Source organism: Phoxinus phoxinus (genome assembly GCF_949152265.1).
Source record: "Phoxinus phoxinus genome assembly, chromosome: 2".
Taxonomy (NCBI): domain Eukaryota; kingdom Metazoa; phylum Chordata; class Actinopteri; order Cypriniformes; family Leuciscidae; genus Phoxinus; species Phoxinus phoxinus.
In genome coordinates this window covers 34,176,514-34,189,914 of record NC_136877.1, presented here as the reverse complement: position 1 = coordinate 34,189,914, position 13,401 = coordinate 34,176,514, and the positions used below count along the sequence as shown (strand labels likewise).

The window sequence follows — 13,401 nt, the reverse complement described above, 5'->3', positions numbered from 1 at the left end:
CTTACAGTAACAATTACTATTGCAGATGCATTTCTAGAACGTAATTAGTATCAATCAAGATTATGAATGAACAAAGGAACAACCAATCAATCCTTGTCAGGTACCAGAGTGATGTACCTTCACTATAAGGCTGGAGAAGCGTAGGTTTGGAGTGAAAGTGATGTTAAGCTGGGCTCCATATGCGTTCTCCCCTCTGTTTTCTAGACGTACATCCACTACCATCCTCCTTCTGGATCCCTCCATAATGCGTTCGGAAGGTTCTGCTGCTGTCTGACTCCGACATATCAGACTGCCTGCCCGAAACGCCTGGGCACAGAACTGCCTGTAGAGCATCAGAGTGGGCATGAGCATGTGAATAAGTGCGTTAGCATGTGTGTGTGTGTGTGTGCGTGACTTATCCTACTTGCGATTTATTAGATCAGTCTGAGATTGTAACACCAAGTCTGGAACACAATGGTCGTCTTCATCACACCCGTTCCAGAAGGGAAGCTGGAGAAAACCAGGAAGAAGAAGTGCCATTACATTCAATATACATGCAAACGAGTTTCATAATGTGTGTTAATGTTGTTAATGAAAGATATATAGTGTGACAATGAAGTTTCCTTTGACCTACAGACACTCACCTGTGTTTTCACAGTAGTTGGCCAGCCATCATCCAGCACTGGGCCTTGATCCAGGTCCAATAGCTCCGTCTCTACAGTGAATATAATGGGCCTGCCGTAGTCTGTAGTCTCCTGTATCAACATTACAATATCATAAATCTCTCAATATAAATAAATGCCTATAAAAGAGTAACTTGGAATAATATAATCTGCTGCTGTAATGCTAGAAAGTGAACTTAATAAAATAGGAATGCTGTTATTTCAATAGAAAATCTGAATAAACAGAAATGAAAGTACTTAATTAATAGAACCGATAATGACCTGGCAGTTATCGCAGACATGTTATCATTATCAATGATTTATGCAATGCAATGCACCCTTGTGATACTGTAACCTAAGAGGTGAAAGCTAACCATGACGTGGAAGTAGATGTGGTCACAGGTCTCCTCTCCAGGAAGCAGTGTCAGATTCTGGGGCTGCTGGCGATCTGGATCATCAAACACGGCTCGAGGGTTGAAGCGCTTCTCCTCAAAGAAAGCACTATAGCTAAGAGCTAAGAGAAGTGGAAGTAATAAAGTGAACATACAGAGAAATATTTACTCATCACTTTACAAATTATTTTCAAATAATGCTAGATAACATATACGCTAACGCTACAGTTAGTACCATTCAAAAGTTTGAGGTCAGTACAATTTTTTTATGTTTCTGAAATTATGCTCATGAAATTATGAAAGTATTTTTTTTTTCTTATTTTTATAAAATACAGATAAAAAAAGTATATTGTTATTACAATTTAAAATTACTGTTTTCTATTTTAATATTTTAATTTGACATGATTCTTCAGTACATGATCCTTTAATATGCGGATATGGTGCTAAAGAACCATTTATTATTATCATCAATGTTGAATACAGTTGTGCTGCTTAATATTATTTTGTGATATTTATTTCAAGATTCTTTGGTGAATATAAAGTTCAAAAGAACAGCATTTGAAACTTTATAAATTATTTTATAAATGTCTTAACTGTCTCTTTTGATAAATTTAATGTGTCCCTTCTGAATAAAAGTACTCAATTCCTACTGACCCCAATCTTTTGAATGGCAGATTTAAGACGCTCTAGAGGTGAAATTTATGATACTCCGGAGATCTGAGAGCAATTTGAAACCCCTTTTAAGAGCCCTGAATGACAATAGGATGTTCGGCTCAAACAGAGGTTTTAAGATGAAAGACACTCTATAAACCTAAAGTAATCATATTTTCTAAAATCTCATACATGTGTACCAATAAATGACACACTCAACAGACTCAACATATTCATAACCCTGCTCAGCACATGTGAGGTGAATTAGAAAAAAAAAATTGTTTCTCCTTTTATGATGTCCCAAATGTCTGATTTCCCAGATGATTGTAGAGATGACGTGCTTAGTCTTTGAGACATTACGTTGGTTTCACACCATGACATTTTTGATGAAGATGCTCTGGGGTCGTGAAGGTTAATTAAAAACAGTTGTGCTGCTCTGTTGTCCCACACTTTACACAGGAACCTGACCTTCCAGCACATGACTTTTAAAACAACATATGATGGTCACCGAGGCCTTAAGTCAAACTGCATGTGTCAAGCCCTAGACCTGTCCTGAGGGACTGAGGCATTTTTTTTTTCCTTTCCTTTCACGCCATTCCAGCTTCTATGGCTATGTTCATGGCAAGAGCCAGGTTTAGTTATTCAAAAATAAAACTAAAGATTCTATAAACTCCCTCAGTCTATAAACGAAGCTCGGGCGCACCAGATAACACGTCATCAGCGTCTTACGCCAGCAGTGTAACTGTGGAGTCGTGAAGGCGGATTGACAACAGAGCCAGGAGAGAATACAATGCTGAATAAAGTCTTATTTTGTGTTCTTTTTGGACCAAAAAGTATTTTCGATGCTTCAAAAACTTCTAACTAACCCACTGATGTCACATGGACTACTTTAATGATGTTTTTATTACCTTTCTGGACATGGACAGTATACCGTACATACATTTTGAATGGAGGGACAGAAATCTCTCGGACTAAATCTAAAATATCTTAAACTGTGTTCCGAAGATGAACGGAGGTCTTACGGGCTTAGAACGACATGAGGGTGAGTCATTAATGACATTATTTTCAATTTTGGGTGAACTAACTCTTTAAGACTAAATATGGATTTACTTCGTTAAAAACATTCTCAAAAGTATCACCAGAATAGAGCATTTGGCTCTGCAGTGAAAACTGAACTTTGGTCAGGGATGCAGATATACCCTGACATTGTTGATTTGTTGCAAAAGCTGCTGCCACTTGATTTCCAGATTTAGATCCATAAAATTTTGTAAATGTGGGTATGTTGTGGGAACATCGCTCTTATGTTCAGAAATTGCTGGTGATAATCATTTGGATGAGTTTTTGATTTTTGGTTTCTCGCTAAATCCAGATAGATTTTCGGCTTTTTGAGATTCCATGGAGGAATTCTGCAAAAATGTCTCTGTTCCAAAATGTTTAAATCCACTTTCAGAACCTCAGATGGGTTTTAATGCGTAGACCAAATGGACAGATGTAACTTGGTTTTGTAAGACTGGAGAAACTAGAAGAACTGGAAGAGAGGGCTACTCTCTGAGAAAACAAAGGAAATTAACATTTGAACTCTCTTGCTATATTACCATCCCCATTCGAGACACGATCACCTCCCAATTTCCACATCATTCCCTTCACCCATCCCTACCTAAATTTACCCCAAGAACGATATGGTTTAATATGAACAATTATCATACAGTATTATACATGTTTGGTATCATTTGAAATGTCTCAGTGCGACTGGTACAAATGTCTCATTCCCAAAGAAGTAAACCAAAAGGTAAAAAAGTTCTTAAGTTTAGAGATAACTTGCACACAGAGGAGGGTGTGTCTTCCAGGCAAATGACATCCTGCCCAAAGGGTGTAAACTCTGAATGCAAATTCAGCAAATGTTTCAATGTGAAAGAAGTTTCTGTCTATATAAAGAAATGCAATGAGAGGCTCAGCGCGATTTGTAGCTCAAATTAGCCTGTGATGCGGAGTGTGTGCAAGACACTCCGCATTATGTATTTTCTAATGTCAGGTTCGCATCTTTCCTCTTTGTTCCAGAGCATTTGATGTTTTGTATTTATTATCTTTGAACTGATTATGAAATTGGCATGATACATTTACCTGACATAATAAGTTGTTACATTTGATTTTATTCTGACTGACTCTGAAATTGTTTTCCCAAGTAGATTAAACGGATTCATATGTTACCGCAAGACTGCGTCAGATTAGTGACGACTAATATTAGGCACTAATTCAAGTGTACTTAGTTTGCAAAGACAATAAGTGAATTTCTGTTTAGGGCAGCAAAAATGTTGCTTGACCAACCTAAATCTGGGTGTGTCTTACCTTTGTTTTAATTTAATGTTACTTTAGATAAGTGTACGTGGGAAACCACGGCATGGCCAATCCAAAGCTATTATAAGAGAAGTAATGTTGGTCGACTTATATCTGTAGTAGTGGCCATACCTCTGCCTAAAGTAAACGTTACTTTAAATTCAAGTGTATGCAAAATCATGGGGGCTATACCAAAGTATCTTTGATTGTGTAAGCATGAATGCGACAATCTCAGGTATATAGCCAATTACCTCTGTTTAGGGACCCAAAATTTACGAGCTTGTGATCGTGAGACCCGCGTTAAACAGAAGGTGTGAGGACCTCAAAGTGACACAGTTTCCTAATATGAATGGGTAAAATATAAGTAAAGAGTTAAAAAGAATAATCAAACATTCGCTCACATTTAATGATGCTCAGATATCATTAAAACCTTTTTTATTTATGGAGTAACATGAAATAAAGATGTTAATACAGAAAGACAGTAACACTTCACCCGTTCTATCGGATACCGCCATTTGGACCGATTTAGACGGGCTTACAGTTTTCTTTCATCTATTATTGAATGTTGACCTGAAAAACTGATGAATAGGCTGGATTTTCCTTATTTGTTTTAAGTTTGATTGTATATATTAGAGCCAACATTAGTAGTCTGATTTCCAAGGAAGGTTCATTGGGTTCCACATATAAACTTTTGACCGGTGCCAATCGTATGCCTTGGTGGTGTACACTATCCAAAAGTCATATATATGACTTCCTGGCTGATTTCCTGGTTTGTGAGCACTTGAAACTTGTATTTTGTTTATCTTCAGTTGGATTTTGTTCTTTCCAAATAAAATCCATCATGAATATAACTTTCAAGACAGACAAGATGATCTGTAGTGTTTCGACCTTCTGAGGCATTTTAAAGCAGTAATGCAGTCTGACACACTTTGTCACTTCTACTTAGTGTTTTTGCACAGCAATGACTTCATGTGTAGGTAGGACCCATAAAACACAATATTCAAACCATTCACATCTATTATATCTGGAACCATTTATAACACTAGTCATTTGATTTTTTGGCTACCTGACACAATGTTACAAATGCTAAAAAGACTTTTATACTAATTTAATGTGTTTTTTCAGCCAGAGTCATTATACAATGTGTCTACTTTACTTCTAAATTTCCAGAGCTAGCTAAGCAGTTTGTCTTTTCCCCTCCCAAGGCAAATCTTGAATCAACAAAGCAACAAAGGAAAGATCAAGAGATTACTGTATGTTGAACAATTCATCACAACTGAATATTTTTCAGGCTAATACGTGGCATGCTTAGAAGGGAAACCTTAACTGAACTACATTGAATATGCAGCTGGTTGGTGTGTGAGAATCCCACCAGCTGTTAAGTTCTCTTCTTATGATACTTAAACCAACAGATTCAATATGAGAGGAAACTGCTGCTTTCAAAGCACTACCATAACTTCCTGTTCTCCATTCAGAGTGTGTTTGGGTGAAAGCTAAGTGTTATGTTTCGTCTTTGACCAAAGAACTGTTGCAATCCAACACTACAACAGATGGATTCAGTGCAAAAAGACCATATTTAGATAAGCACCAATTTCATATATGATCAACTATCTACACAAATTAAACTTTTTATTTACAAATCTGCAGAAAACGTACAAGACATCAAAGAACAGTATTGCTTATTTATTGAAAAAAGTGTTTTATATTTTATCATAAAAATATAAAAACTTACCTATTTCTTGTGAGGGTCTGCTGGGAGTCCGAGCTGTGACATTCAGACATACAATAGCCGACATGCAGGTCACATCTTTTCCTCCTCTCTGACAGTCTTTATTGAATACGTTGATCTTGCTGGGCTCAAATCGAACCGTGGCATGGATTCGGACAACACTTCTAGACCTGTAGCACAACGAATATTATTGAGTTTTTTATTAAGGAGAAACTAACAGTGTAAAGAACCCTGTGTTAGAGACCCACCACAGAAGTACTGCTGCACCGAGGGAGCCCACAGCCAGATCCACCAGGCCATCTCCATTCATATCCATATTGCCATGGATACTACGCCCAAAGTACTGCAGACCCGGGGCCAGCTGAACTGCAGCAATCCTCTGACAGAGAGAGGAGATGGGGGTAAAATAAATAACTATTCAAAGCGAACACATTCAAATAATGAACACACAAGAGAACAGCTGGACACTTATGTGGTACCTGTTTATATTTCCTCAATATTCTGTTGCGTTGGCTGTAGTAGATGTAAATGGCTCCTTTGTGATCATCCTCTAGTGGAGCTCCCACCACCACATCATTAAATGAATCCCCATTTAGATCAGGCACAGGGGCCAGTGCAGAGCCGAAACGGGCATTCTGACCTTGATCTAAGATCTCCAGCGAGCCCTCCAATATGAAACGAGGCTGATGGGAAAACAAGCATAAAGAGCTGCCGTGAGGTAGTAAGACAATTTAGATACAGCATGAGCCTTGTTGCTCCAGTTTGATGGCTTGTACAGGGGGTAAGGCAGAGGGTAAACTAATGGGTTTCACAATGCAACAATGTACAGAGAGTTTGCCCTTTAATGCACAATGCATTGAAAATGTGGTCATGCACTGGGCTGTACTCTCTCTATGTGGGTGGGATACTAGTACTGAATGTTTTGTGAACTCCTATTTCCATATTATTGGATGCTCATCTAAACTATAAATCTTTTTTTATACTTTTTTTATTGTGACATTATTCATATTGATAATATGAATATGAATAATATGAATAAACTATAAATCAATGTTGATTTTGCTTAAAACTGAAATCTTGAAGTCTTAATTGGACTAAAAACACATTGAGAATACATTAGGAATCAGGGATAAATACAGTAAGAATTAATATTATGGTTTAATAGAGATATAAAAGAAGTCTATTTACATTAAGTTTATATTACTGTTGTACAAAAATGTTCAATGCAAACTTTTAATGAGGAGTAGGATCATTGTTTATATTTATTTCATCCAGCAACTATTAAAAAAACTCTCTGAAAAGATGCTGCTTATGATGTAAATATGCACTTAGGTCATGGACAAGCGCTAAACATTTCTGTAACCAGAAACAATCTTTTGAGGATTTTGTTAAAGATCCAGAGACGACGACAACCCATGTGTTTATGTAAGAAATATGGATGAAACTGCTGCCTTTATGCATTGTTTTTTTGGATAGATTGCAGCACAACTGTAGCATGATTTTGACAATAAAATGCAGCCTTTAAGAAATGAAAAAAAAAAAAATGAAAAAAAAATAATAAAAAAATAGTTGCATACACATTCACAATAACAGTCCAAACCAGACTCCCAAGATCAAATGCAATAACTGCTCCTGTATTATCACTTAAGCTGGGGTCAGTAAGAAAGCATTTGAGCCTCTTAAATCAATTAGTCTCAAATGGGTGGAAAGTTTGAGGGAAAGGTGCAATTTCTCAAAGCAAAAACTGTTCAAGTTAGCCAAGTATTTGGGAGAGTAATTAGCCATGCACATAACTCTCCTCCTAAATTCCTAAATCTCTCACTCGCACTGAAAATATACGGCCATAGACGACAGACACATGACATCAATTGCATCCTTAATAAATTAGCATCAGATTACAGTAAAAGAGAAGAGAAAGAGAAGAGAAGGGAAGGGAAGAGAAGAGAAGAGAAAGAGAAGGGAAGAGAGAGGAGAAGAGTGGAGAATGGTTTGCATAATAAATGGATGGAGTATGTTCAATGGTATTTGAATAATGACTTAACTATGGTCAATTATTTCAGTTAACGATGTTGATGTACCCTGTGCCTGGCATACTGCAACCTGAGGTATAACACAGATTGTGGTCCCCTGGTTAAGGCCACAAGGAAATAGCTTATAAGAGCTAAATGAATAAAGATGGAGGTCTGCTTTATTCACAGCATTGCTCTTGCATGCACTCCAGCTTTTTCCATTTATTAAAGCAGCTTTCTCTCTCTCTGTGCGATTCATATAATTACATTTCAAGGGGGAAATATTTTCCTGCTGACTTCACCCTCCACTACTCTCTGATGCGAGGTATGGCAGGTGGCAAAAGCCTGTCAGTATTTATGTGAGACCATTAATGAGGAACTGCATTAATGCACAGGCACAGTTTTCAGAGCTTGGATCCCTCAGCTTTAAGACAAGAGACAACATCTGTAATGTTGCTTCTGGGTGGGAAGTAAACAGGAGATAAAATAATAGCTTGTCAATGGCTAATTAACTTGTTTTTCCACAAGAAACTGTACCTGCTCTGTGACTCTGTATATGTAGACTTTTCCCTTTTCCCAGCCTCCACTGAAGAACATGGGCGCAGCCACCAGCAGGTTATCAGTCACTCCATCATCATCCATGTCCACTGGAGCAATCTCACTGCCATAGTATGACCCGATCTGCACAAACACATCCATCGAAGCCAGACTGATTACTTCTGGTGCACATGCATCTTATGCCTATGAAGCAAATCACTTGAATATGTGTAAGCTAATGTAAGCATAAAAATGCATGAGCTGTACCACTTTTTACTTACACTGTCCTCAAGCATAAGGGCATATAAATATATACAGTGAATGGCAAAATAACAATGCCATAATATGACAATTTAAGAGCATCTCATTCCAAAATCTTTGCAACTTCATACAAGCAGTTGGTTGATTCAAAAATGTATGACTTGTCTTTAATCTCATACTTTAGGGGGTTATGAAACATATACTGTATATATACTGTATATAATATATATATACATATACATATATGGATCAGCAACAACAAAAACAGCATAACCAAATGCTTATTTCTCATGTGTCTCTCAATCACAATCCTCTGTACAGTATATGCTTTCTAAACAAAGAGTCACATGCATAATTATGCAGTTTGATTAATATGGGTGATATTTAAGGAAATTTCCTGAGGTAATAATCACATGTTAAATGTTTACCTCCTTTAAAAATATTCAATAACTCTGTGCTTTGTTTGTGAGAGTGAATTTATTTGCATGCTTTAGGACTGTGATGAGAAGCACATGGATTTGGGTCTGTAGTCTAGACTTTAGACAGTCTACTCATCGCAAAGAAAGCCAAGAGAGAGATTGAAAACACAATGACCAATTGATCACTGCCGTTTGTACAGTCTAGCTGCTTTTCCACCATCCGGCCAAACCGTTCTCATTGCTAAATCGATCCATTCCATGCTGATTCGGCCCAGCCGATATGGATATTGTTTCATTCTCCACTGTGGGGCTGATAACGGAGCTCTTTGGAATGTAATACAAATGCGTCAGTCGTTGCATTGGTAACGCAAGAGTCTACAGACGATATGAGACGTAAATAACGTTCTGTTTCATTCTTACTGACCGCCAGAGGCAGTGTAAACACTATGGATTATCGCAGCGCCAGCCAGATAGGTCGAGAGAATATACCAACAAAGTCACGTGGCGTGACGTATGCTGAGCCCTGGAGGTTATAGGCTACAGTAGCTCAGCACTCTACCTCTTTCGCTTTCTCGCCTGGTTGAGATAGGTTGTTTTTGAGTGATTATTCGCGCTGTCAAGTGCAGCTTACAAGAGCAGCGAGATTCGTCCTCACAAGCTGTGACAGCGCGCGTCTACGCAATTTCAAGGATTTGGATTTATTTTACAGCGCTTGGTGAGTCATATTAACATTACTTCGTCGGTAACACTCTGTGCCTCTCGGTGCTATCCGGTGGCTTGTGTTTTCCGCGACTGAGTTAACGGTCTCCCGTTGACATATCTAACGTTACTCAGACTGTTTTTTCCTCGAATCCATGTTACATTATTTGTCCATCGGTTCAATCCGCCGGCCATTTTAGACATTTTTTCTTTTTCGTGAGATATTTGTTGGTATTACCTGTCGGTTTGCCCGAGGTAATTGTTTTATTTATTTTTATTATTTTTTCATCCCGCTCAACTTAACCTTACGGTGCTATCCGAAGGTGTTATTAACGAGTAACTATGGCTCACAGCTCGATCGCCACTGGTTTTCCACTGACTTGTAAGCTGTGCCCTAATCATCTTCTCCCTGACGACGGTCATGACTTCTGCCCGTCGTGTTTGGGTGTTCAACATCTGCGAGATGCTCTCACGGACCCGTGCATGCACTGCAGCCTTTTGCCTATTTCGGAACGACAGCTCCGTCTTGCCGAGTTAGACCCTAATTCGACAGTGAAACTTGGGCAGTTGGATGCAGCCCCTTCACGCACTCGGAAGCGCAAAGCGTCGGCGGCAGCTGGTGCTCCCCCCCCATCTAAGAAAGTCAAATCGCGAGGTGATGAACATTCACGTGTTGAGAAAAGTTCACTTTCTATGACGGTGTCGGTGCTTTCTTCAGAGATGGCAGAGCTGAAACGTCTGCTTCACTCGCTTCAGCCTGTCTCATCTGCTACACCTGTGAAGCTGACACAGGAGGATGAGAATGTTCAGAATCAGGGAGCTGGGGAAGAGTCTCTTGATTTCCCTGGTTTTTCTCATCGTTCAGAGTTTGATGTGCTTTCTACAAGTGCTTCAGATTCCTTTTTTCACGATCATGGGGATACTATGGATGTTGCTGCACAACCATCACCTCAGGCTGTTTTCACTGGTTACCCAGCAGCGGAGGGGTCTAGTGGGGGTTCAGTTCAGTCGTCTGGACAAGCCCAGTCCTCCTCCGATGATACTTTGGATGTGCTTCGAATGGCAGTTGCTCGTCTAGGACTTGATGAGTCACCTGTCCAATCTGCCCAAACAAATGTGTTTTTCAGACAGAACACAGCAGCAACTTCTTTTGCCATGCCACCATGTAAGGATTTTGTGGCTGAATTCTCAAATGCTCTCACTGGTTCTGGTCCGCCTAAACGGCGCTCTAAGATTGCTCGAACGCTAGCATCTATGGCTGAAGCAGATTCTATCGGGGTGGGTCGTGCTCCAGAAATAGAGCAGCCTGTGGCAGCTTTGGTGGTGTCTCCTGATGAGGCTCTGCGAGGGAATGTGCGATGTCCCAGTGCGCAATGCGGTCGTACGGATTCCTTGCTAAAAAAGGCATACGAGTCTGTTGCCTACATTACTCGAGCAGAAAACACAATCTGCCAGTTACTTCTTGCTGCCACCAGTACGCTGGAACCTGCGAATGCGGATCCCTCTGTTTCACAGTTTCTGCAAACTGCTCTGTTGGCAACAGGCCATGTGACCCGCGAGCTGGGTAGTCTTACAGCCACGCTTCTGGCAGCCCGCCGCCAAGTGTGGCTTGCCCAAGCACGACTGCCGGAGGACTGTAAGAAAACCTTGAGAGAACTTCCATTCGTTCCCGGGCATCTTTTTGGTCCAAATGTTCCGGAACTGTTGGAAAAGAGGATAAAGCTGTCTGAAGCTACTCGTCAACTGACACAGGTGCAGCGCAACCCTACCTTTAGGATGCCAGCGGTTCAGACCCGACAGCACTATGCCACATCGGAGCAACGTTTCCGCCGGCATGCTACACCTCAGTCACAGCCCCCTCAGAGACCTCGTGCTCCTGAAGAGGCGAGAGTTTTTCGCCCACCTCATCGACAGTTTCCAGGAGGACCCCGTCAGCGTCCCCCCGCGAACACTAAAAATCGCACACATAAAGCCTGAGACAGCCAGGCCGGCGGTCGATCGCTTTTCAATAGATCAACTGGAGTACTGGAGATCCAACACAGCAGACCCCTGGGTGTTGGCGACTCTGAGCAGGGGATATACTCTACAGTTTCGACGTCGGCCTCCCAGATTTTCAAGAATTGTTCCTACGATTGTCAGAGACGCGGTTCGCGCGGTGGCTCTCTCTCTGGAAATTTGTTCACTGTTAGAGAAGGGAGCCATAGAAAAAGTTCATCCCCTCGTTCAGAGAGACGGGTTCTATTCAACATATTTTCTTGTTCCGAAGAAGGACGGTGGTTTCCGCCCAATTCTCGATTTGAGGCTTCTGAATTTGTTCCTGAAGGTCCTTCCTTTTCGAATGCTGCGCACAGCCGATGTTCTTCGGTCTGTGACTGCAGACGATTGGTTTGTAAGTGTCGACCTGAAAGATGCTTACTTTCATGTCCCAATTGCTGTACATCACAGAAAGTTTCTGCGTTTCAGTTTCCTGAATCAAGCCTATCAGTTCAAAGTGCTACCCTTCGGCCTTTCCCTTGCTCCTCGCGTCTTCACAAGGTGTGTGAGCGCAGCTCTGTCTCCTCTTTGGATGAGAGGCATGCGTATTCTTCCTTATTTGGACGACTGGCTTCTCTGTGCCCCAACAGAGCGGCAGGCTGTACAAGACTCCAGACTGCTTTTGAGACATGTGCAGAAGCTGGGGTTTTCTGTGAACGAGAAAAAGAGCCGTCTGATTCCATCACGGACCACTACGTTCATAGGAATGACCCTGAATTCCTGTCTAATGTCTGCCTCCCTGTCTCAGGAACGTGTGACGAACATTCTGCAACTTTTGGCTCGCTTTCGCCCGGGGGTGTCTTTGCAGTACGAGGTGGTCCTACGACTGATAGGGATGTTAACAGCGGCTACAGTGGTGATTCCCCTGGGTTTACTCCACCTCAGGCCACTCCAGTTATGGAACAACAGTTTGCGGCTAGATCCCACCAGGCATCGCCTTCGACTGGTTGTGATTTCTCACCGTTGCATATGTGCGTTGAGGCGGTGGAGACAGTTAGAGTTTCTGAAGGCAGGAGTGCCCCTGGGTGTTGTTCCCTCTCGTCGGGAGTTGGTCACGACAGACGCTTCCCTCACAGGATGGGGAGCAACGTGGAATCGGAGGGGTATTTGCGGGCGCTGGACACCGATCCAGGCCACAGAACATATCAACCTGCTAGAACTAAGAGCAGTGTTCTTGGCCCTAAAGTACTTCATGCCGGTTCTGGCAGGCCGCCATGTTCTCGTTCGGTCCGACAATACCTCAACGGTGTTCCATCTGAACCACCAGGGCGGCACGAGATCCCGCAGGTCTCTGCAGCTGACTCAAGAGATCCTGACTTGGTGTCAGCCACGACTCGCTTCACTGAGGGCAGCTCATATTCCAGGAGTGTGCAACCAGACAGCGGATGCTCTTTCCAGGGATCAAGTACACCCAGGAGAATGGAGGCTTCATCCAGTTGTAGTGCAGGAGATCTGGCTACGATTTGGAAGAGCAGAGGTGGATCTTTTTGCTTCAGAGATGACCACCCACTGCCGATTATGGTTCGCAAGAACAGAAGTGTCCAGCCCCCTGGGCCAGGATGCGCTGTCTCACGAATGGCCGAACTGCCTGCTATATGCGTTTCCACCTATCCCTCTGTTATGGGAGACGTTGCACAGGATCTCCCTGCGCAAGCACAGAGTGTTGCTGGTGGCACCACGGTGGCCAGCCAGACC

General features: G+C 41.5%; 1 protein-coding gene across 4 annotated transcripts in view; it reads right to left on the bottom strand.

Annotated features, from left to right (window-relative positions):
- itga11a (integrin, alpha 11a) overlaps nt 1-13,401 on the bottom strand; it is a 95,885-nt gene that overhangs the window by 9,229 nt on the left and 73,255 nt on the right. For all 4 annotated transcript variants that reach the window (XM_079599954.1, XM_079599953.1, XM_079599955.1 and 1 more), the window contains 8 exons: nt 8,294-8,437; nt 6,227-6,430; nt 5,996-6,126; nt 5,751-5,917; nt 1,016-1,155; nt 624-734; nt 404-489; nt 118-322 (listed from right to left, as the gene is read on the bottom strand). In XM_079599954.1, the coding sequence (XP_079456080.1) occupies nt 118-322; nt 404-489; nt 624-734; nt 1,016-1,155; nt 5,751-5,917; nt 5,996-6,126; nt 6,227-6,430; nt 8,294-8,437 (1,188 nt within the window). The remainder of the gene's footprint in view (nt 1-117; nt 323-403; nt 490-623; nt 735-1,015; nt 1,156-5,750; nt 5,918-5,995; nt 6,127-6,226; nt 6,431-8,293; nt 8,438-13,401) is intronic.